The sequence below is a fragment of the Tachysurus vachellii genome, chromosome 15 (assembly GCF_030014155.1).
Source record: "Tachysurus vachellii isolate PV-2020 chromosome 15, HZAU_Pvac_v1, whole genome shotgun sequence".
NCBI classification, from domain to species: Eukaryota; Metazoa; Chordata; class Actinopteri; order Siluriformes; family Bagridae; genus Tachysurus; species Tachysurus vachellii.
Window position 1 is genome coordinate 16,770,033 of NC_083474.1, and position 26,784 is coordinate 16,796,816.

General features: G+C 39.1%; 1 protein-coding gene across 1 annotated transcript; it reads right to left on the reverse strand.

The window, feature by feature from the left end:
• Positions 1 to 7,799: 7,799 nt before the first annotated feature.
• Positions 7,800 to 26,430, reverse strand: pxylp1 (2-phosphoxylose phosphatase 1). The gene is made up of 6 exons (XM_060887570.1): positions 26,351 to 26,430; positions 24,758 to 24,899; positions 14,225 to 14,386; positions 13,945 to 14,071; positions 12,556 to 12,695; positions 7,800 to 10,554 (listed from the first exon to the last, which is right to left on the reverse strand). Exons 2-6 carry the CDS (start codon positions 24,834 to 24,836, stop codon positions 9,578 to 9,580), a joined length of 1,485 nt encoding a protein of 494 aa, XP_060743553.1. The 5' UTR covers positions 24,837 to 24,899; positions 26,351 to 26,430; the 3' UTR covers positions 7,800 to 9,577.
• Positions 26,431 to 26,784: the final 354 nt, after the last annotated feature.

The following is a 26,784-nucleotide window of genomic DNA, read 5'->3' on the forward strand; positions in this document are numbered from 1 at the left end:
AAGACAGAAGATACAGACATGACTGTATTAATGACTATCCCCTGAAAATCTCATTACAGAAGCAAAACTATTGAAAGACAGTCACCTCCAAAAAAAAAAAGAAAAAAATATTATATAATGATTCATTTATTTAATACTCAAGCAGTCATTGATACATTGCTTTTTTTTGTGGGTGAGCATTAAGTGGGTTATACAGTAAGTGCATTTGGAAATTAATTATGTTTTAAAAACACCATCAATTATATCTAAAAGCTTTGGAATAGCCAACATGTTTTAACCTCCATTTCATCAGGGCGACAATCTACAGTCTCTGGACAGCTAAACTTGATGATTTTTAGTGACTAGCCCAACTGCTAGTGAAGGAAGTGCTTTGCTGTGCTGCAGTGTGAATGGGAAAACATTTGATGAAATGAACATCATGTAAACAGCCATAGTTAGAGAGGGTCACAGTCCAAAATATTTGCTTTTTCACTGTTAGTGAGGCAAAAGCTTTATATGTTCAGTAAACACACACACACACACACGGCTGACTGGCTGAGCTGATGAACTGTGTGTGACGTGTGCAGGTCAGCTTTTCTGCAACACTTCAGCATCACTCACCAAGAACCCTTCTTACTCTCTCTCTCTCTCTCTCTTTCTCTGTCTCTCTCTCTCTCTCTCTCTCCTTCTGTCCTTCCTTGTGCTCTCCTAAGGTGCTGAAAGCCAGGAAAGGTTAATGCAAACACAGCTGGGGTGAAAGGGAGGCTAGAGAGAGATATATATGGAGAGAGAATAGAAGAGAGCGAATAAAAAGAAGAAACGAGAAAATAATATGAGAAAGAAGAAGGAGAGACAGAATAAAAGATTAAGAAACAAATGTAAAAAATACTCGGAAAGTTGTGCATTAGAAGTAGAAGTAGAAAAGACAGAGAGATCGAATAAAGGATACAAGATAAAGACAAAGAATGATATGAAGCCTTGAATTGAAGAAGGAAACAAAAGAAATGAAAAAGATTGAGGAATTGAGGAGCGATGGGGAGAAAATGATGGGGAGAGAAAAATAAGGTATAGGAAATAGTAAGAAAGTGAGGAGAGAGTAAGGGAGAGAGAGAGAGCAGAAACAAAGGGCAGAAAAGGAGAAGATAAACAGAAAAATGAAGTGAAGAGCAAAAAAAAAAAAAAACTGTGTGTGTGTGTGTGTGTGTGTGTGTGTGTGTGTGTGTGTGTGTGTGTGTGTAATGTAGTGTAGTTTGAGACAGCATGAAGAGTTTGGAGTTTACACTGCAGTAATGTGAAAGTTTTGACAAGAAAACTCTCTCACACACCACACAAACACACACACACACACACACACACACACACACACACACACACACACACACACACACTTCAGAGAGGTAACCAGACAGAAATTTCAGCAGATGACATCATTATTTTGAAAGCGTGGACGTGAGCGTTCCATACGAGGACACCCACTCAAACCTACACACACACACACACACACACACACACATACACACGACTTGAATTCTGCACCTTAACAAAAATCTGACCCAACACTGAACTTTCACACACGTAGCTGATATGACATCTCTATGGAAATGAGAAACTGGAGAAAACAGTTTCTTCACATTTCTAAAGCCTCGATCCTGGCAGTGAAAATCTACAAAAACAACTGAATGTATTTGTCTTTGATGTATAAGTTCTTCCAAAGGCCTGTTTATGCAGGCCTATGAATTCTTTCAGGATATTTTTTTCTAGGGTTAATTGCTTTCTGAATACAAAGCACAAAACCTGGAAAAGTCACGTAAGAAATCCTTCAAATATGTTTAACATTAAAAATCAGCATCAAGCAAAAAAAATGAACAATGTGCAGGTCAGCATTTTCTTTTGTGAATGAGTGAATGAACATATGAGCAAACGAATGAATTTACTTGCATAAAAAAGCATATATATATATACAGAGAGAGAGAGAGAGAGAGAGAGAGAGAGAGAGAGAGAGAGAGAGAGAGAGAGAGAGAGAGAGAGAGAGAGAGAGAGCAGTGCACAGTATCCACTACACATTCACTGACTCGTTTTTAATTCATTTACTGAATTCAGTGAAGCTTCATTTCCCAGCTTTCTCACCAAGAGTAAGTAAATCTGCATTGGGTTGTCAGATTATTAGAAACATCCAAAACCTCTATATATGAACTGACTAGGTTAACTTAGTTTAGCTAATTTAGTTTAGCATGCTCAAAGTTTCTTTGATATATAGTTATTTATTTCTTCACATTTAAACACACACAGATGATGTAAGACGAGCGAGAACACACAGGCATACAGAACAGTCCAAGATTTGTTAATGTTACACTTTTTGTCAAAGGGATAAGCACAACTTAATGAATTAAAGACATTTAGTCTGTGAAAATAACCAAAACATACACTTCTTTATATGCAGCTTCTTAAAATGTATTCAAAAAAATGAAACGAAACACACACGGAGTTCAGAGTTAAAGTATTTACTTCACTATAACTACTCACACTCACTCATTTAATACCGCTTATCCGAACTACCTCGGGTCACGGGGAGCCTGTGCCTATCTCAGGCGTCATCGGGCATCAAGGCAGGATACACCCTGGACGGAGTGCCAACTCATCGCAGGGCACACACACACTCTCATTCACTCATGCAATCACACACTACGGACAATTTTCCAGAGATGCCAATCAACCTACCATGCATGTCTTTGGACCGGGGGAGGAAACCGGAGTACCTGGAGGAAACCCCGAGGCACGGGGAGAACATGCAAACTCCACACACACAAGGTGGAGACGGTAATCAAACCCCCAACCCTGGAGGTGTGAGGCGAACGTGCTAACCACTAAGCCACCGTGCCCCCTTCACTATAACTATAACACATATAAATAAATAAATAAATAAATAAATAAATAAATAAATAAATAAATATCTTGAATCTAGTTAAAATGATCTAGTATTTCTTTTTTGAAGATTATACAAGACACCAAATCTGAGATTATTAAACCTATTTCTAGGCAAGTCTACTCAGAAATATTCTTGAACTATTGGCAGATCATTTTAATCTCTAGAATGAAGCTGAATGAAAATGATCTACCAACAGTTTAAGAACTACTTAAATATGTCTAGAAACATGGGTAGGTTTGATTTATTGCAATTAAAATAAATAGTAGATAAATGTGACTAAATTTAAGATATTGTCACGTCATTTTAATTCTATTCCTTATCATTTGTATATCACTGTTATTGACTGGCATTTTGTCACCGTGTTCTATTCATTCATGTTGTATAAGTAAGCAATAACACACAACAGAGCGTGCTGTTTTACAAAAATAAGCCATTCCTGGAATGTAATATTTGCATAAAGCAACATAGTCTGAAATCCAGAAAGAGCAAACTATGTCTTCTGTCCTGAAGATATTCCCATGCTTGGAAATTGTAGAAAGCATATGAATGTCACAAAGCACTGAAACATGAGGCTTCTAGTTTGGATTGCAAACTATTGTGCTTTTTATTTGTTAAAGAGTACGTTTTTTTAAATATCAGTTCATTTTCAGTCCTTGTGTATGCTGATAGGGTAGAAAAAAAATTAAAGCTAACACATTAACCTTTAGCATAAATATAAACTGTTCAAACCACCATGCAGACAATTAGGCAAAAATTAGGCACCCGATCCGACCAATCAGATTTAAGAATTCAGCTGCTGTGATTTAATATGACTTATAATATCAGGTCTAAAGTAACCTCAGACAACGGCTGTCCTTGTTCTGGGACAAACTTTATCTCAGGAGTGCAAACACTGCCCAGAAATGCTACCTATCTAGACAGCATACTGAGCATGTAACACACACACACACAAACAAACACACACAGTATGAGAGCAGAAGGGAATTGGCTATAAAAGCTTATACATTCTGCCACACAGCATGACACCGACACTGCCGTTACTTAATCCAGTTTTTCATTGGTCTACATTTCATTAATCCCATCCATCTTTTCCTATCTTATTCTCTCCCCTTTCCATCCCTCTATCTCTCTTTCTCTGCACACTGGAGGTCATTATTATGGGATCTGAGTGGTGAATCAGAGTATGTGCGGGTGTGTGTGTGTGTGTGTGTGCATGTGTGTGTCAGCTAAGCAAGAATGAGGATGCCCTTCACGGTGCATCATTTGTTAAAGAAATGGTTCTCCATGCAGTTTCCCCCCATCCTAAACATAGTCACCCAGACAAAACATGTTCGGTGTCTGACATTTGCATCCTTAGTTTGCTCAAGAGATAAAGAGTCTAACATTGCTAATAAGTGATGAAAGTCTGTGAATGAAATGAATCACTGCCAAATCTTTACATAGTGCTTTTTTTAAACACAATAATTTGACTCTGTAATCTCACTTTAAATACATTTTGACAAAAGTGACTGAAGAGACAATCGATTTCAACAGCGTCAGTTAAGAGATGGAGTAGGTGGGTTAAAAAAACAAAAACCAATTACAATTAAACTGCTGCTTTAAACCCATGTGCATTATTTTATTGCAGTACTTACAAACTGGGTGTTTAATAAGGAATAAATATCTTGTTATAAGAAAATAATCAACAACTGGTTTAATGCCGGATGCCCTTCCAGTCTCAACCCTCCCATTTTTTCCAGGCTTTTGACCGTCATCAATTATATGTCAGTTTATACATTTACATTTGCTATTACTGACAAGTTATCATCTAGGATACAGCAGCTCTAAATTGTGCCTTCATCAGCTTTTTTCTTCTTATTTTTTCTTTGTTAAAAAATGTAGATTGTCATGATACCAGGAAACGATAAAGCTCAATGTCCTCAATCCTGAAGTGGTGGAAAACTTCGTGACTATGTTCTTGGTGCATCACAATCAGCTCCCTAGTGCACTGATCAGGTTGTCGGCTATTTCAAGTGCTGCTCTCTCTCAAGCGTAAAATCCTTCCAGTGAACTGAAATGTTTACTCCGTTAAAAATCCCACAACGCACTGCAGAAACCTGGGAGCATCAATGTTCACTATGTTGCCTTCCTGGAAATGACACCATATTTTTAAAGGCTCTCAGCATCTGGTCTGAAAAAAAAAAAATTCAGACAGAAAAACTCTCAGCCAACTTCGGCTACAAATATATCTTGATATCACTGTTAACACTGAATATTATTAACGTTCTGTATATAACTGTTTCATGTTTTTTTAGTTCTCTAGCTAACCCTATCATGGTAGAAAGACGTATATTTACATGAAAGATAACACTTGAGAGTAAGTCTCAAAGTTATGGTTGATGACGTGTAGTAAACATTTTATACCCACGTTATAACCATTCACCTGTACCTTTTTTCACTTTATCATCAAATTCAGTTCATTTGGAATCTGGTACTTTTTGTAACTGTTGTTGAAACATCTGAGAATCTGCTCATTGGCTGCTTCATGACTCTTTATACATGCTTTGTATATTTTCTACATCGGACCATCCGAATGAAGTTTTATTTTTAGTCTTAATGTTAGTTTGGCTTGTTCTCGGAACAGATTGTAAAAATTTGTGTATAAGAAATTTACATTGTACTCAATGTTCCTCAAACACAAGACATTTCACACTTCTCACGCAAAACCTGTTAACAATCTCATTAAAGGTCTACGAATAAAAGGAAGTAGTGTATACAGTTAATGTTATATTGAATTATTAAATGTTAAATGTTGAACAAGAGAAATGTTTATGTCACAGAAATATGAATCTGCAGTTGAATTTTGAGCGTGCAGAAAATAATACACTTTTTAAAATAGTATATTTGTCATGTGACTTACTCGATGCAGCAAGCAGAAAAACTGAATGTTTCAACAGCAAAAAAAAAAAGGAAATAAAATGCATTCAGGGCACTGCATGGTATTAATATTAGTAACTAGGAATGTACCTTTTATGAGAGAATTCATTTGAAAATATTCCCAAAACACACTCAGGGCTAGGTGTATATGAGGAGACAGTGCAGAACACTTGTGAGGGGTTTTTATGCATTCACAATCTTCACACACACACACACACACACACACACACACACACACACACACGTGTGTCAGAATGAGTGTGAGGCTGTTGTTTAAAGGACTTTTGTCCCCACTATGTCTTTCATCCCCATGAGGTAAAATTGGTCCCAGTCCCTGCACTGCCCTTATGAGAGATGCACACACACAGACAATCTGAGGCTACGTGCTTCTAACAAAGAGAGCTACAGGGACCCACCAGCAGCCTGACAGGACTTCGGGAAATGACGTGAATGTTACATTCAGTGTGTTTATGTGTGAGTCATTGTCACTCATACACATCGGTACAAAACCATGGATGGTCTTTAAGCTGCTGCTCGTCATCATAAAAACTTTGTTCTATCCCTGTCTTGTCTCGCCATTTTTGCCTTTTTCTGCAGAACTGTGGCTCTCCCCAGAGACAGACGCCTGACCCATTTAAACAGAAAGAGAGAAAGAGAGTACAAGAGAGAGTCAGGCACAAACACACACACACACACACACACACACACACACACACACATGTTAATGATTAAAACTGAATTCCATCTTCTCCATCTTTGTATTTGGAAAAGACTGAAAAATGACCAGTGTGCATATGATTTGTTGAAAACACATACACACATACACACTCAGACAATACAAATGCTTTAATCATACTCTACAGTGCACTCACACTCACACACACTTTAATGAAGATCGATTCCTGCGTCTGACTCACTAAATGAATGATCTTTTCTTTGGCTCTTAAGCAAGGTTCATTAAAATCATCTTATGCTGAGTGCTGGCCCTCTAGCTCTTTCACTCTTTCTCTCTCTCTCAACGCCTCTCCAAACACACACACACACACACACACAAAAAGGCTCCTGACACACATTTGGCCATCGTCAGCTTAAAATCTGCATCGATGTAGATCACATACACTTTTCTTGTTTTAGGTTATCCAAAGAAAATTATTCCCAGTGGAAAAGAACACCCATGTGTGTGTGTGTGTGTGTGTGTGTGTGTGTGTGTTTGACATGGACCTGGATGAAATCTGCTGACTCCTGCCATGACTTTTTAAATAAGTGCAGCACTGCTGCCACCTTGTGTCATGATTTTCAATGTAATGTCCAGAATGTACAACCAAGGGCACTATCATCATCATCATCATCATCATCATCATCATCATTATTAATTATTATTATTATTATAATTATTATTATTTCAGGAACATTATGAATCTGGACTATCCAATTATTATCTATACCCATTTGGTTATTATAATTAGAAGTCCAAATGACAAATCATTTAAACTGAAAGCTCAGAGACTTCAAATCTGGTATCTGGTAAATCGTGTCACGAAAGAAAAATACTGGAAACAAAATGTTTTGCATGTACATATATACAATTGCCAGAGATTTGGCTACTCATATTCCAGAATGTCTTTAGCAGCATTACCAAATAAAATACCAATTATCGGATCAAAACCGATCGCAAGGTTGTGTGCTCAAATCCCAGGTCCACCAAACTGCCACTGCTGGTGCTCCTGAGCAACATACTGTACATAGGTGTATAAAAAATGCAGTAAAATGAGTTCAGTTAGCGCTCATTATTATACCTATTAGAGCTGTTGAATTCTTCATTCTGATTGGTCAGAATGTCTTAATTTGTCTTTATGTTCTAAAGATTTTTTTTTTTCCTTATATATGCACCGTTGACTGTAATTTTTTTTTTTTTTTTTTTTTGGGGGGGTGGGGGGGGGGGGAGGAGAGATGTTGATTGTGAAATCATAACACAAAATCCATTTACAATGTGACTTTATTGTAAAATGTGGTTCGATATTAAGGAATGTGCTTGAATATGATCATATTAATCCTAAAAATAACAAATCACAATACAAAACCCATCAACATTCCCCTGAACAGACTTTTAACGCTCCTGTTTTTCCTCAAAAACAAAAACGTATACGTCATCGTTCCACGCTAAAATGTATGAAAATAACTTTTCAATTAGTCAAACACATATCTATAACCATGAATTGCAGCGTATTTAAAAATCTTGCTCACTGCAAGAAGATGGGAATAAAGTGGCGGTGTGCGCCAAAATCTCCAAACTTTACAAAACTTTTAAAAAGCGTCCGTCGTACAAAAACAAGTCTGCAGACATAACGTGATAAACGTTTATCATCAAAATCCTTCTTATGTACGAATCAGTGTGATTGTTCTCAGGACTGTGCTGGTAATCAGTGGTTGATTTGCAAGTGTTGTTGAAATGCTTTTAAATAAAAAGCTGACAGGCTCCATATCAAACCTCATTGTGTTCGTTCCAACTCAGACGCACGCTAAATCAAAGTGCTAGCGTCCAGTACTTCCTCAGTTCACCGTCTCATCTACACCCAAAGAACGTTCAAGTCTGGTTTTATTATTTTACTCAAACAAGATGATTTTTTTAACACAAGTCAGTTAAATCTAAGGTATCGATGAAAACCATCTTGACTAACCCTAATTATAGGTTCGGGGTGATTTATTGCTTTACATCAGTGCTAGCTTTAACTTGCACTCGCTCGGATGTTTTGTTGTTTTGGTATTCTTAACTACAGATATGTGGATTCATAGAACAGGACTAAAATAATGTGCAAAATTGGACAGGCTTGGTGCGTGTTCCTTGTCAATGTTGTAAACAACAACAGTATACAAATGGCCTGAATATAATTAGAGATTTCCTTTTTTTAGACTGATCGGGTTGCCATTATATCAAAATACTTCAAAGAACAAATCTGATTTGGTGTGTAAACACAAGGCAGTTAATGTTTCTATACAATATAATGATATGCTGCACACACACTATTGCTATTATTCAGGACGAAGCTATCCAGGTTTCAAACATTTTCTTCTCGGAAAAGCTCAGAATCACTTGATCATGTTCACTAGATAAGTTTAAAAAAAGTTTAAGAAATAAAGTGAAGAGAACCTGTGAAAATGAAGTAAAAAGGTTTTGTAATAAAAGTCCTTCTTATCATATTGTTCCTACTGTATATATATATATTATAGTCTACAGTTACTGTCTAGTTCATATAAGTGGACTTTTGTATGCATGTAAACCAAAGGATTGTACACAAAAAGTGTTACACAAAAAGTGTTAAATATGTACCAGCTCACTTTCACAACCATTTACAACCAACCTGTTGTGTTGATAGGTTCCTGATAAAATCTTTTCAGAGAGCTACAGATCTTAGAGACTCTAACCACCAGAGGGACAAATCAAATGATTCTAAAGGGAAAGGAGTTGTCTAAGATTGTAGACATACATATGTTAATTTAAAAAAAAAAATGTTGGTGTGTAAAAGCTTTAAGACTTTTTGTTGAGAGGAATTGTTGAAGATACGAATGTGCAAAAGACACGGATGCCCAAGTCACTTGTGAGACCAATTTAAAATGCTCTAGTACACATGTTTAGTACAGCATTAAGTGTTCGATTAAATCAAAAGAAAAAAAAAAAGAAACTACTAAGTAGAGAAACCACTATCAGATAAAAGCCCAAAAATATTATTATTCCTATCTGTCTCTTCAGCTGTCTCCCTATGAAAAGTTTTTATGGCAGGCTTGATGGTAGCTGGTAGCGTTCACAATATTAAACATGTCCCTTCTTACAAAGGACAAGAAATTACCCAGAGGACACAACGGCTGAGTGGAGTGGCGGTCATGGTCATGGCAGAAGGCAGTTTCAAAGGTCAAGTCCTCTCCATTATAGAGCACACGCAAATAAGCGTTCGCTACACCTCCTCGTGTTCCCTTTGCATCTGGACGCTTCCACAGCTCAAATACCAAACGAGCAGCGAAACGTGGAAACCCTGCCCCCTCCAGGCCAAGGGCACTTAGCACTGGTGCCATGGTGATGTCATGGGCAGAGGCCAGTGCAAAGGCAGGCTCTGCGTTGCCATGGGCAGCTTTCTCCATGCGTAACGCTGTCTGGTTCAGGAAAGGATGTGCTGCAAGCACAGCAAAACGGCGGTAAATCCCTGCCACCTTACGCTCCCGCTCGTCATCTCTCTGCTGCTGGCGAATCACAGCAAATTGTTGCAATGTTAGACAAGCCCCATTTTCGGAGGAAGGATATGGATGTGGGCTGGCACAGGGAAATGAGAGGCCATGGCAAAAGTGGCACAGCAGCGCGTCGATAGGATTGGCTGCCCGCATTGTACGCGTGGCCACGCCCAGAGTCTTTGCCATGGCGACATAAGTGCGCTCAAGTTCAGCATTAGAGGTGCGAAGACGGTATTGACGACGCTGCTCCTCATCCAGAAAGATGTTCCGTGCTGGACACTCACACAGTGAGCCACAGAACATAGTGCTCCTCTGATGCCGCACCAATACTTTTGACCAATCAAAATTCGGCAGAAAACCATAGAGCAGCGCCAAGCCGCTCTGTAGGGTGCGGCTCTTAGCAGTAGTCTCCACCCATAGATGCTGTGATGACCAATCAGGAGGAAGCAGCTTGTGGTGCTTGAGGTAAGTTTGGTGCAGGAGTGCGCCATTTTTTAAATGCTGAACCACACCTGAGATAGAGAGGAGAAATACAAAGAGAAGTTAAAAACAACAACAAAGAGACAGGGGAGAGGAAAACAAAACGATGGGGGTATATTGGAGGAGGATGAGGACGAGAATGACGATGATGATGATGATGATGATGATCTTATATGGTTTTTAACATTTCACCACCACACAGAAAGTGACGTATAGTGTTTCAACCATTTTGTACTATTAGCACTTTTTTACTGAAATCAAATTTGTTACACTCAGAAAAAAAAAGGATAAATCCTAAATCCTTAAATATGAGTCAGTTTGTCCCCCCGGTGTCCCTTTTAAAGAAGGTTCCAAATAGAACCCATTTAGGAAAATCAGCACCTTTTAACTATCCAAAGAAAACCTGAGAATGCTTTTTATCCTTAAAGTATACATACAGTCCAGCCTCCTGTTGGTCCAGCGGCAGGATCCCGCGCTCTCATTACCACGGCCCGGGTTTGATTCCTGTGAAGAAAGCTAACCCGACCACTGAAGTGTGAACTCTCAGTGCCGGTTCCAAGCCCAGATAAAATGGGAGGGTTGCATCAGGAAGGGTATCCGGCATAAATCTTGCGCCAAAAATCTAACATGTGGACCATATGATCGGCTGTGGCGTTCGAAAGGTAGTGTGCTGTGTAGTGTGCTGTGTACTGGATGAAGAGTAAAGAGATACAGTCCTGAACAAAATCCAGGGAAAATATTACAAGTATTCACACTTCGCACTGGTGGATCGTAAAAAGGTTGTAAGTACTTCTTCAATATGCCAAAAGAAGAAACAAGAGCAAGAGACAAAAAATAGAGAGTAGACAATTTATTAAAAACTGCATTCAAACAGGCTGATCATCAGCTGATCAAAAGTTTAAGAGCCTTTAAAAGTTCAAATCTGTGCAAATATATGGCTTTAATGTCATTGTCGTTCCGGCAATCAGACTGTCATGATCTACTGATGGCAAAAGCAAAAAGGCTTTCAGTTTTTGAACATGGCAGGATTGTTGAGCTGCACAAGCAAGGGCTCTCACAACGTGCCATTGCTGTCAAGGTAGGATGCAGTAAGACAGTCTTTTTAGATTTCTTAAAAGTTCCTGAGAGTTATAGGACAAAAAACATCAATCAGCAGATCCATCTGCACTGAGCCGAGGGATCCGACCTACTGTCCATGAAGACACAGGCCGATCCTCGACCCAAATTAAGTCCCTTACTGATGCTGACTGCAGCCCAATAACCATAAGAGGGCATCTGCGAGAGAAGGGCTTAAAAAACAAAAAACTTATTTGAGAGCCACGTCTTCTCCCACACCACAAACGTGCTCGTTTGGAATTAGCAAGGAAGCACCAAACATGGTACATTGAAAGATGGAAGAAAATTTTATTCTTGGACGAGAAAAAATTTACCCTTGATGGTCCTGATGGCTTAAAACAATACTGGCATTACAAGAAGAAAACATGTCCCACTGGAGATGTTTTCTACCTGGCACAGTGGAGGAGATATGGTGTGCTTTTTTCCTCAATGGGAAAATGGAGCTTCAGGTTGTGCAAGGGCATCAAATGGCGGCTGGCTATTTGGACATGTTGCAGCAGGAATCCCTCTTGACTGAGGGTCCTCGTCTGTGTGGTAATGACTGGGTCCTTCAGCAGGACAAAGCTGCAACTCACACCGCCTTCCTGATGAAATCTTCCAGGACAATAACATTGCACTTCTGGACCATCCTGTGTGTTGCCCTGATCTAAATCCCCTTGAGAATGTTTGGGGATGGATGGCAATGGAAGTTTACAGAAACGGATGTCAGTTCCAGACTGTTGATGCCCTTCGTGAAGCCATCTTCACCACATAGAGCAACGTTCCCACCAGCCTCTTGGAAACAGTTGCATCAAGTATGCAGAAATGAGTGTTTGAAGTTATCAACAAGAACAGTGGGGCTTCTCACTACTGAGTCTTTTTTTTTGACACTTTTAGTTTTGTGTGTGGTGTATGTAGGCTGTGCGGTCATTAACTACCTGTCTGTGTGAGCTCGCCTAGCTCACAGGTGCTATGATTGGGTACTCTGGCCAGTGAGCTCAGTGATGCATCCCAGTGGCCACGCCCACCCTGGGTCATGTGACTGATGAAGGAGGCCAGCAGAGGGTGAGAGGGTTTTCTGGGAGGAAAAAAAAACAACTAGTGTGACAATGCAAAAGTAATAGGTTGCCTTCACCACTAGGGGGCATTAAAGCAACACATTATACATGATGTAAGCCCAAGTAGCACTGGATCAATAAAGCTCGTGTGTGTGTGAGTGTTTAATAAAAACCTAATAAGGTGGAGAGCAAAAGAAAAAAAGAGGGTAAGAGACGATTTATAAAGATTAGAAGAAATCTACCAACATGAGTATATTATGGGATTAGATTAATAACTCCTCATAGTCCAACTGACCTCTGAGAACCGTGTTTGTTTCCATGGTTTCACTTCAGTGTCCCGAACAAACACTTTCAGATCAAAGAGAATGTGTAGAACAAATCAGTGTGAAAGAGGAGAGAGAATATTACAGCTACAGAGAATCTGCTCATACACCAGAAACAGACTGGAAAGATATCGCCAAGAAAACACACATTTGAACTGAAAAAATTATTTCTTTGGCTGAAAGAAAAAAAAAAAAAGAAAAGAAAAAATATAATTTCCAGGTTGTTCCCGCTAGTATGCTGGGGTTGAACCGGTGGAACCAAGTGCCTTGTTATACCTGGGCATACATATGTAAGAATTCGCTTCCTACTGAGAGAAAACAAAAACTTTTTAATGAGGCCATCCTTAAAAATATTTTGGTTTGCAGTAACAGTTAAAAAAAAAAAAAAAAAAAAAAAAAAAAGGGTCGGTAGGTAGGTCTATATTTTTTTTTTTTCAATTTTCAATGTAAAACAAAAAGTACAATTTTGGTGATGGTGATTACGTAGGTATGACTTTAAACAAATTATCATACCGTGACGTCACTGACTGGGTCTTCAACCCGTGCCTTTGGGCACCTTATTTTGATGCTGGGCACAGTTTTTCCAGAACTTCATGCCAAGTTAAAGCGGTGTCGAGCTGTTTTAATGAATTTTTTAGATGTATTATGGTGCCCGAACCTGTTAATATTATTTTATTGCTTTTGTATTAGTTGTTTGAAGAGTAAAAAAAAAATGGTCGGTCTTAACACAAATTTACAACCGGCAAGTCGGTCGGACTTAAAGCAAAAAAATATATAAAAACTCAGTCGGTCCTATATTGACAGGGTCGGTCGGGTTACTGCAAACAAGAATATTTTTAAGGATGGCCTTAGGCTAAAGTTTGTTGGATGGCCACCACGATTTCAATAGAGTTTTCCTTCCAGTGTAACATAGGCCTGGCTAATCATGTCTATTAAAGGATCTTGCCTGTGAGGTGACAGCGTGCAGTCGATGGCTGGTCTCTTGGTCTGAGGTATGGAGTAGAGCGGGTAACGGTCGCCATGGCGAATCATCACCTGTACAAAGAGCAGCTTGTAGTCTGCCAGACTGTGACCTACACACAACAAAACCCACACATGATAATCAAAGTGTGTAAGTATGTGAGCTGATTATGTGGTCTGAACTGAAAATGATGGGCTGAGTTGCAGTGTTGCATATATGTTGTATATATTTGTGTGTTTGTGTGTAGGGGCAGTGGATATCTCACCCTCGTGTGTGTGTTCTGTGTGATTTGGCAGGTTGCAGTATCGGTAAGCATCACTGATCGGGTCAAGTTCTGGAGGCTCTGTATGGACCACTGGGTTTCCCCTTTTCCTGTTTTTACCGAGTGTCCCAACTTCTGCAAGCGGACTGGTTGGTATTGGTTGCACTGGTAGAAAGGGAGACAAAGACAGAGGAAAAGACAGAAAAGCAGAGAGCGAGAAAGAGTGAGAGAGAGCAAAAGAGAGAGAGCGAGAGAGAGAGAATGAGAGAATAAACAGAGAGAGAGAGAATGAGAGAAACAACAAGAGAGAGAATGAGAGAGTGAACACATTAGATGGTACAAACATCCCACAGAGTCCCTGCATGCAGATTTCTGTAGAAATGTCCTAAACATTTCCGACCGTGTCAGACCAGCAGTGCTCAGAAAGGTCTAATCAAAATCAAACAAATGACTGAAGAGATGAAGAGAGTGCATCTCCAGCACTGGGACAGTCAGACCCAAACCCAGTCCAGATTACAGGAGACCCTGGCACACAGGAGACCCTGGCGCACAGGAGACCCTGGCGCACAGGAGACCCTGGCACACAGGAGACCCTGGCGCACAGGAGACCCTGGCGCACAGGAGACCCTGGCGCACAGGGGACCCCTGCAAAGTATGTGTCAGAATGTGACAGTCTGAGGAACAGTGAGATACCCAGTGTCATGCACACACGCACCATGAACACACACACGCACGCACCATGAACACACACACACGCACGCACCATGAACACACACACCATGAACACACACACACGCACGCACCATGAACACACACACGCACGCACCATGAACACACACACACACACGCACGTACCATACACACACACGCATGCACCATGAACACACACGCACACACGCACGTACCATACACACACACGCATGCACCATGAACACACACACACACACGCACGTACCATACACACACACGCATGCACCATGAACACACACACACACACGCACGTACCATACACACACACGCATGCACCATGAACACACACGCAAACGCACGCACCATGAACACACACACGCACACGCACGCACCATGAACACACACACGCACGCACCATGAACACGCACGCACCATGAACACACACACACGCACGCACCATGAACACACACACACACGCACGCACCATGAACACACACACACGCACGCACCATGAACACACACACGCACGCACCATGAACACACACACGCACGCACCATGAACACACACACACGCACGCACCATGAACACACACACGCACGCACCATGAACACACACACACACACACACACGCACGCACCATGAACACACACACACGCACGCACCATGAACACACACACACGCACGCACCATGAACACACACACGACACATGCGCGCACCATGAACGCACACATGCACCATGAACACACACATGCACCATGAACACACACACGCACCATGAACACACACACGCACGCACGCACCATGAACACACACACACGCACTACAGAACACAACCTGTACACTGATACCGTACACAGAACACTTACATGTAAGTTTTGTTTGCTTGTTTTGCTCTTTGAATATGCATTTTTTTTCTCCCTGTTTGTTTAGGTCTTTTCTCTCTTGTTGTTGTTCAATATGATTGTAATGATTACATACACACATACAGAACGTATATTACTCATATAACTTTGCTTTGGCAACAATGTGATTTTTACCTTCATGCAAATAAAGCACTACTGAACTGAACTGAACAGACAGAAGGGGGAGTCCTTTAACATCTGCAGCACCCAAATGAAGCCTCGCTGTCCTGAGCGAACATTGCAGCTTTGTGTGAAGAACACTTCAGCATGCCGCTTGCTTCTCACACACCCTTTATACTCTCATGCCTCCGATTTTATTGATTTTTCCAAAAACCAGTCCCTGATTTTTTTCCAAAACAGAAAGTCAGTTGCATCTTTGCACGTTACATTGCATTTAAAATGGGGACATGTGTATTAAAGATTGTATACAGCATCGGAGGATTGGCAGAGAGAGATATTCGTACGTATATTGTGGTTTTATACAAAACAAATCTTTAATCTATATAAGTGTGTTGGGTGGAATTACTTGTTTACAAAATGAACCTATGACGACTTCTTCCACTTTCGGGTTTTCCCATTAGGGGTCGCCACAGCGAATAATCAGTTTCCACCTAGCGCTATCCTCGACATCCTCTACTCTCACACCAATAAACTTCATGTCCTCATCCATACATCTCCTCTTTGACCTTCCTCTTGACCTCACACCTGGCAGCTCCATCTCCAACATCCTTCTACCAATATAACCATCTCCTTCCTCTGTACATTTCCAAACCATCTCAGTCTATCCTCTCTGACCTTGTCCCAAAACAGACAACCTGAGCCGCCCCTCTGATGTGCTCCTTCCTAATCCTGTCCATCCTTTGAGAGAACCTCAACATCCTCATCTCTGCTTCATGTCTTTTCCTCACTGCTACAGTATCTAACCAATACAGCATCGCTGCTCTCACTACTATCTTGTACACCTTTGCTTTGATTCTTGCTAAAAAAATGAACTTATGACCTTCAGTTCATTTCTCCCTGAACACATTCCACCACACCCATTAACTTTCAAGCCAACTCAACCCCTGCCATATGACACTGTAGACAACAGGGTTATTTTCGCTAATTTAAATGTTAATCTTTTCATTTTAAGAAAATCTTAAACAGATCTGTCATGAGTTGCTGTTGTCAGAATGACTTAGTGAGCGCTTACTGGTCATTTGCTGCTTTTAATATAAATCATACACATTGATTATCATACTTTTTAAAAAAAAACTGCTCAGATATCTTAAAACAAACATTTTTTCCTAGATCACACTTATCCTTCAATAGTTGATGAGAATTTTCTCTGATTCCTGATACCTTATGAATTATTAAAGTCTAAACTGTGTTGCAAGTTTCTGCAAACCAAGATACATTTTTTTTTTTACTAATATCCTTTAGTAGTGTGAGAAATTTTGTGCACAAACACACAAAAAAAAAACAGTGGTGTGAAAAAAAAAAATACAAATAAAAATAAAACAAAATTAAATTAAATGCATACAATAACCAGCAAATGTAATACTTCAAAACATGACTGTTAGTAAGTATAAACTAATAGAAAATGAATAAATTGGTGTGAAGGATTTTTGGTGGAAATTTAAAATAAATACAAATTCTGTAAATAACTATTCATTTCAATGAAATTAAAAGTCATATTAAATTATAATTGCTTATTAACTGTATTCTGTGACTCACTCCTATTTCCTCCAAAGCTCACACTCAAAACAGAAATACACTGCTGCTATTTTAAATGCCTGGCTTCTGTTTCCTAACAGGACATTTCCTATAATCAGTGCAAACAGATTGGCACTGCAGTGTCTCAAATCTCTAAACTTCTAGCTGAGAGTTTAACAGTCGTGCAAATATAGTCCATGTATCCCATCAATGCGATTCAAAGCACGTACACCAGACTGAATAAGGCATACAAAATAATAAGAAAGCATACAAAAAATACCCAATACAGCAAAACATGTCGCACGGAGGTGCAGAAAGCACAGACACACTCTAACACAACAATTTAACATCACATCGATTCAAACTTACCGGTAAACAAGAGAAGTACAAGAAGATGTGTCTGGAAATAAGCTGCCATTTTGGAAGTTTGTTTCTGTGCGTGTGTGTGTTTTAGTGACAACATCTGCAAAGCATCTGAATGTGTTTCTTTCTCTGTGTGTGTGTGTGTGTGTGTGTGTGTGTGTGTGTCCACTCCTCACTGGAGTCTATTCAGACTCAAGACTTTTCCATCGTTCCGACCTGCTTACACACACACACTGACCAATCCTCTGACACACACACAGCACATAGCAGGTCCCCACATAGTCACAGTCAGACAAAGAGCCCTTTGTAGCCTGTAGCCTTACAGCAGCCTACAAAATAGTATAGAGAAAAGGAAAGAGATGGAGAGATGGATGGTGTCTCCCTGCAGCTAAAGGAAACCCTGAAGCTTGTTTTATGAATGTGAGCTCTTATATTAACCTGCAGCATAGTAATGTAATCTTTAAGTGGTTGCCTTGTTTAAACTGAATGCCAATTTAAATAATATAGATTTGAATTTTAGTTAAATGTATTCTCTCTCACACAGACACACACACACACACACACAAATACAATATACAAACACAAAAACAGCAAGTTTACATGCAAACTTAGTGTGTGATCTTGGTCGGATTTGAAATTATTGGATATGTAAATATAAGGATGGAAAATGTCTGGCTTTCGGGATTCAACTAACTTACACAATGTCAGTGATTGATGTCTCTCTTTACTGTAATACATTTAATTAATAGTACATTATTACAGCCCATCGTTGTCATTATTACATTAATTACGTTAATTAGGGGGATGTGGGAGCTCAGTGGTTAAGATGTTGGATTACTGATTGGAAGGTTATAAGTTCAAATCCCACACAGTGCAGTAGATGTATTTGTGGTATATGATGAGGATATAGGGTGTTCTCCAAATTCACTTACATGTCCAAGCGTTTTAAATAAAGAATTTTTCTTTCATTTACTCATTTTCTGTCTTTCTATACTAAACATAGTAACAGTCCTAATCATAGATTTACTTATTTGCTTTGCCAGTCGTTTGTTTATCATCACTAGGATTGTTCTAGATTAACTAATTAAGTGTTTTACTCATGTATGTTCTGGTTTGGTTTGGTCTTGCCGTTTCACAGATCTGGCAACCCTGCTCTCTTCCGACTCATTAATGTGTAGTGGCACGTATCAGCGAGCTGAAAGACAGAGCGACAGGATCTCAGATGAAATTCAGCCTGCTTTCAGCTCCTGTTTGTAAAGAATGAATAAGTAATGAGTTTACCGAGACTGAGAGAGAGAGAGAGAGAGAGAGAGAGAGAGAGAGAGAGAGTAAGAAGAAAGGTAACAAAGAGACTTAAAAAAAAAATCAATCAAGAAAAGACTCAAGGTTTAGACTTGAGTGACCTCTGTTCTCTTTCTGAAGGAGCTCAAGGACAAACAAACCTGTGCTGTACTTAAATGTGCTTTTGTGTGCCACAAGCCTATCATTTACTGCCTTCATACTGTTACAACAGACCATATGGAGGCTTAATTCTGGAGATCCAGTCAGGGAAAGAGGATGTGGAGTCATCAAGTTCATCACCACACATATAAACAACCATCCAGACACATTATTCTGTGTCCCATCATATTTCTTTAACTTAATCATCATCAGCAGCGAGAATAACGTGACGTGTCAACCCAAAGACCATCATTCATTCCACACTGCTAGAACGGCTAATAAAATCAGTTACGACTCTGAAAAGCTGAATCGCTAGTTGGAGTGCTGTGTTGGAGTGCTGATCGATGGACTGACTGATTTTTCTCTCACCAAAATGCATCCTTACTTCTAAATCTAGACAAAATGTAGCAATAGGATAAAGTAGCAGTAAACAGAAGCCTAATAAGAAAGTCATTGGTCACTATCTTCCTCCTCCTAAGCCGCAACCTTTTTCCCACGCTTTGAACCTTGCAGCTTAAACAATGACGTGGCTAATATATGGATTTTTCCAACTTTCAAAAAAAAAAAAAAAAAAAAAACACATTCTGTGACGTGCTCAGTTTTTTGGCAACATAAAGCTTTCATTAGACCAATGAAATTGCCGAACGGGTTAAAGGTAGGGTCTGTGATGTTTGAGAAATGCTTCAGAAAACTGAGTCGGGACCACAAACTAAAAATCAAAACAAAAATCAAAACAAACGTGTAGCCAATGAGCAGAAAGGGGTGGGTCTTGTCAATATGCGGCGGAGAGAGTGTTCAGTGCGCATGTGTTACATTAGCAGAAAGCGGTTATAACATTGACATGGAGGATAAAAACAAAGAAAGAAAGCGAAGAAAGGCTTCCGATAAGGCAAGAAGTAGGACCATGTTAATATAGGATCAGCTTTCCAGCGCTGGAGAGAACTGAAGGAGCGGGAAGTTGGCCACATATTCACAGATTGGAGTTTCCTGAGTCAATAACTCCTGAGCTAAACGCTGTTACTACACAAATAACACCTCTTTTCTATCATAGTAATGTAGAGACGCAGCTACAACCACGTTTTGTGTAGTAACAGTGTTTAGCTCAAACATCGGAGACCCTACTTTTAACTCCGACATGGAAGGAAATGACTTCAGTGGTTTCAGTGCACAGGAGGAGGAAGATAGTGACCAGTGACTTTCTTGGTAGGCTACTGTTTACTGCTAATTTTTTATGACAAGCCGTGTTTCGTTAAAGCCTGTGTACAGGGAGTGCAGAATTATTAGGCAAATGAGTATTTTGACCACATCATCCTCTTTATGCATGTTGTCTTACTCCAAGCTGTATAGGCTCGAAAGCCTACAACCAATTAAGCATATTAGGTGATGTGCATCTCTGTAATGAGAAGGGGTGTGGTCTAATGACATCTACACCCTATATCAGGTGTGCATAATTATTAGGCAACTTCCTTTCCTTTGGCAAAATGGGTCAAAAGAAGGACTTGACAGGCTCCGAAAAGTCAAAAATAGTGAGATATCTTGCAGAGGGATGCAGCACTCTTAAAATTGCCAAGCTTCTGAAGCGTGATCATCGAACAATCAAGCGTTTCATTCAAAATAGTCAACAGGGTCGCAAGAAGCGTGTGGAAAAACCAAGGCGCAAAATAACTGCCCATGAACTGAGAAAAGTCAAGCGTGCAGCTGCCAAGATGCCACTTGCCACCAGTTTTGCCATATTTCAGAGCTGCAACATCACTGGAGTGCCCAAAAGCACAAGGTGTGCAATACTCAGAGACATGGCCAAGGTAAGAAAGGCTGAAAAACGACCACCACTGAACAAGACACACAAGCTGAAACGTCAAGACTGGGCCAAGAAATATCTGAAGACTGATTTTTCTAAGGTTTTATGGACTGATGAAATGAGAGTGAGTCTTGATGGGCCAGATGGATGGGCTCGTGGCTGGATCGGTAAAGGGCAGAGAGCTCCAGTCCGACTGAGACGCCAGCAAGGTGGAGGTGGAGTACTGGTTTGGGCTGGTATCATCAAAGATGAGCTTGTGGGGCCTTTTCGGGTTGAGGATGGGGTCAAGCTCAACTCCCAGTCCTACTGCCAGTTTCTGGAAGACACCTTCTTCAAGCAGTGGTACAGGAAGAAGTCTGCATCCTTCAAGAAAAACATGATTTTCATGCAGGACAATGCTCCATCACACGCGTCCAAGTACTCCACAGCGTGGCTGGCAAGAAAGGGTCTAAAAGAAGAAAAACTAATGACATGGCCTCCTTGTTCACCTGATCTGAACCCCATAGAGAACCTGTGGTCCATCATCAAATGTGAGATTTACAAGGAGGGAAAACAGTACACCTCTCTGAAGAGTGTCTGGGAGGCTGTGGTTGCTGCTGCACGCAATGTTGACGGTGAACAGATCAAAACACTGACAGAATCCATGGATGGCAGGCTTTTGAGTGTCCTTGCAAAGAAAGGTGGCTATATTGGTCACTGATTTGTTTTTGTTTTGTTTTTGAATGTCAGAAATGTATATTAGTGAATGTTGAGATGTAATATTGGTTTCACTGGTGAAAATAAATAATTGAAATGGGTATATATTTGTTTTTTGTTAAGTTGCCTAATAATTATGCACAGTAATAGTCACCTGCACACACAGATATCCTCCTAAAATAGCTAAAACTACAAACAAACTAAAAACTACTTCCAAAAATATTCAGCTTTGCTATTAATGAGTTTTTTGGGTTCATTGAGAACATGGTTGTTGTTCAATAATAAAATTAATCCTCAAAAATACAACTTCCCTAATAATTCTGCACTCCCTGTAAAGTTAATTTGTTTCAATGTACCTGCGGCTTATAGACATGTGCGGCTTATTTATGTTCAATATAATAATTTTTTTTAAATTCAGTGGGTGCGGCTTATATTCAGGTGCGCTCAATAGTCCGGAAATTACGGTAATCAAAATCAATTCCGATAAAAAATAATTAAAAAAACAGAAAATAAATGTTATGTTTATCAAAAAAAAATTGTAACTCATAAAAAATGCAAAAAAAAATTGTACCCAATTATTGTATTATTGTACCCAATGCCATTTTTTCTTTTTTACAAATATCTGGAGTTTTTTTTTACGTTTTATTATATCTTCATGCTCATTTATAATAATGTGCGCATTCCAATATGTTATTGTTTTTATGGTAACAGGGACATAATATAAGGCACATTTATATCTGAATAAGAAAAAAAAAAAAGAGTAGTTATTTACAAGAGAAAAATCTTTAATATGGTGAAACTTTCTATAAGGAATAGTTTATATGAGATTTATAGACGGTATGTTTTCTCTGTAGCAGGATGAGCTGCATCTATTTAAACAGAGAAAAACCAGACAGAGTGATAAAGGAAAGAGGAATTATAGCTGATATAACAGTAGAACTGGTTCTGCACATTTTACATTAAATTAAATGTGACTATGAATAGTTAGTATAGTAAGACGTGTTGTAATCTTTGGCAAATTAAAGTGGTATAAAAAAACTTTTTTAGGATGCAGTTAAAAAAATTCTCTTTTTTCAGGGTAGTAACAGTAACTTTGTTACTCGCATCAAGACCAATTATTAATGATATACGGATGCAGCAGTGACATATCACGAAGAAACAATACTACGGCTTTGTGAATCTTATTATCTGAAAAATCCAAATGTGACTCTAAATGAGTGTCTGATTAAAGGCAGGCTTTAAGGATCTGAGATCGAGCCGGATTTGAGGATGTGCTGGTAAAGTGAAGCAGAGTTTCTGTTACTAACCGGAAGTGGATTTCATTCATTTAATTTAGGATTCAAACTTTATGTGTTAATCCTAAAGATCAGTAATCCTACTGACTCAAAGACTTAGCTAGTACTAACTCTAAAGCATATGGATAATGATGCAAATGTGAATAAATAAAGCAGGTTCAAAATGTTATTATTATTATTATTGTTATTATTATTGTTATTATTATTATTATTATGTATAGATTTGCTATCAAAGTATGTAGTTAGAACATTTTGTTCTTCAACTGATATTGTAAGCAAGGCTTTATATTGTGAAATATATTGTGATATTTCTTATTTTAGTTATAGGATAAAGTTTTAGGGAAGCTGTCAAAAACACCACCATATGCAAACCTTAGCAAAAAAAAAAGTTTTTTATTTAACCAGAACACAGTGGGAACTGCATTTGCATTAATTTGCCCCTGTAACATTCAATATGATTGAACCACTTTATGTGCAGTACGAATAAAGGGCGAAAAATAAAGTGCTTGCAGGATTTCTTAAATGTATTAGATGTGTTAAATTAAATGTATTAAATGTTAGCTGTTATAAACAGACCATATATATTTTTAGACCCTGCTTTTAAAGCTTCACAGTTTCAGTTCACAATTGTAGCATGCAGTGTCCTAACATTTTGATCTGAACAAAAGAATTACATCTGCTTTATATCAATGAAAAATAAAGTGCTTGCAGGATTATTTAGTTAAACTAAATATAAAATATAACATTTTGATCCGAACAAAAGAATTATATCTGCTTAATAGTGCTTGCAGGATTCCTAAAGAAAACAAAACAAATATAAAGAATAAAATATTTACAGATGTTGAACATTCTCAGAACCTTTAAACTTGGATTTTACAGGTTTCTTTCATTTGTATTTATATTTGTCTTTTTATTTAATGTCAAGGTTTGTCTGAAGAAAGATAAGCTGGTCAATATGCTCAGATGTCAGGGCACTTCTATGTGCAGTTACAATGTCTCCTGCGGTGGAGAAAACTCTTTCCGCAGAAACACTTGTGCCCGGAATGCACAGGAAACCCTTTGCTAGTTTGGATAGCTCAGGATACGCATCTTCATATATATAGCAAACTATTTTAACGTTAACATTAGTAGAGCGCCATTATGCTAGTACTTTGTAACGAGTGGAGTGGTGCTACCGTAAGAGCAATGTGCCGTTGCTTTATTACTGTTATACTAGTAATAAATGCATGCGCAAAAGTGTGCACGCTTCAGTTATAACACCACATGTGTGTGGAAGTCTGATGCTGCAACCGATATTCCCTTTTATTTTCATTTTCTCATACTAATACTAATATACTAATATACTGAGTATTTTTGTTTTAGTAACATGTTATTACGGAGGTTTTTCCTGTGTACGGAGGAATAAACCGTTGTGAGTGAAACGTTTGAGAGTTCTCCGTCCTTATTTTCGCGGGCTTGGTATATAAACGGAACAAAATGAAACTGCCATGAATCTGTATATTTATTTATTTATTTATTTATTTATTTATTTATATAAATATCGATATTTTGTTTTTGAGAATCGATACAGTATCGCCAAACAAAATATCGCGATACTCATGTGTATCGATATTTTCTACCACCCCTAACATCCATACACACCCACCCACACTTACAGTACTGAATGCTGAAGCTTAGCACAGCTAGCACCAAGCCAACCACCAGCAGCAGGATGAAGCGATTCCGTGCCAGCATTGTGTTGCGATTGGTCCAGACACCTGTCCATCAGCCATCCATGCACCGCAAACCTTTTACCACCTGAACACAAAGGGCAAATTACATCAAATTCAGCCTTTAAAACCTACACAAACATGAGAAGTTCACCATACTCACTCATACACAAAATATATCTCAGTAGGTACAATTACAGACCGAGGTCCTTTTAGAAAAATCTTTCTTTCTGACTCACACACATGCAACAAGCAACCAGCTATTACCACCGTCCCAGAGTAGAAACCTGTCATTATGCTTAAACAGAGGCATGAGGATCACAGGAATCACAATAATAATGCAAACTCTTTGCTTATTATTTCCAGAACCTGTCATTCATGTTTCTCACGTTTCAGTGTTTTAAAAGAAGCAGTTAATGTAGCTAACACAATATACAATTTAGTATATTTATAGTAAATATACTAAATTGGCATGAAATAAAAAATTAAATATGGCCATAAACCATGACTTTGCCTAGAGGAAAGCAATGAAGGGGAAAAAAAGAGTAGCACTAAAGGAGCTTTGACAAATCCACAGGTCAGATGGCAGAAGGTTCACAGGACAAACACTCCAAAAAGCTGATCATTATTTTAGAGACATACGAGATGTCTGACTGACGTTTGCCAAAACACTGCAAGCATGGCAGAAATAGTTCTCTGATGTGATGAGAGCGAAACTAGAAAAGCACTGCGTCTGAACAAACCCAGCACTGAACACACACCTGAGAACAGCACAGCAAAGCATGCTGGTGGGAGCATCATGTTGCATGTTATTCTTAGTTGCCTCTTGGTACCTGGCCACTCACTGGAAGATGGCCTCCTTTGTGTGTGTGTGTGTGTGTGTGTGTGAGGGTGTGTGTGTGTGTGTGTGTGAGTGTGTAGTAAAAACATGCTCTCTGGCTTTTGCACTGCACTTGTACATGATACACAACACTACTTTACTAAAGTTTTACCAAAATACTGATATGCTGCAAGGCGCTGTGATACAGTGACTTACACACTCACAAACACTCACTCACACACACACCCTCACACACACACCCTCACACACACACACACCCACACTCTCACACACACTCACACTCACACACTCACTCACGCGCACACACACACACTCACACTCACACACACACACTCACACACACTCACACACACACTCACGCGCACACACACACTCACTCACGCGCACACACACACTCACTCACGCGCGCACACACACACACTCACTCACGCGCGCACACACACTCACTCACGCGCGCACACACACACTCACTCACGCGCACACACACACTCACTCACGCGCACACACACACACTCACGCGCACACACACACATCTATACACTAGTTGTTCACATCACAGCACAAACATCTGCCTGCACTGAGTCAGTGTCACGTTTACAGTCTCACTAACACGAGAAAAGACAGAAAACAAGTCGAGTGCAGCATCACAGGCTGATATTACAGTCTGCAGTCAAGGAATTAAAGGAAAGCAGATTTACCTGCAGATGAACAAAATCAGCTGTGCGGCTCGGAGAGAACTAATGGGAATGAACCAAAACACAGCAGAACAGCGCTTAGGGTACAGCGGTTGCCAGATTAGTATATTTCATGAAAGAATTCAACAGTGTCATAATAAAAGCCTACTATTCAGTACTTAAATAAATAAATAAATAAACTAATTAAGTAGTAAAAAAGTACTAAAGTAGATTATAACAAGTAAGCACTTATGTAATTGACTACAAAAGTGCATAAGCATATAAATTTAATATAAACATAATTTAATCTAAATCATTTAACTATATCTTATAAAATAAGTTTTCAAAAACCTTATAACAAATAAATAAATAAATCATATATAGATTAAGAACTTAATGAATCGTGTATGTTGGACTAAACACATGAGTGTGGAATATAAATAAAATGTTCTTGCATT

Coding starts and splice junctions, on each gene's coding strand:
- pxylp1 (XM_060887570.1), bottom strand. CDS start 24,836: ATGCTGGCACGGAATCGCTTCATCCTGCTGCTGGTGGTTGGCTTGGTG. Junction 14,072..14,224: donor CACAGAACACACACACGAGG/GTGAGATATCCA, acceptor TGTTGTGTGTAG/GTCACAGTCTGGCAGACTAC. Junction 10,555..12,555: donor AGGCGAGCTCACACAGACAG/GTAGTTAATGAC, acceptor TCTCTATCTCAG/GTGTGGTTCAGCATTTAAAA.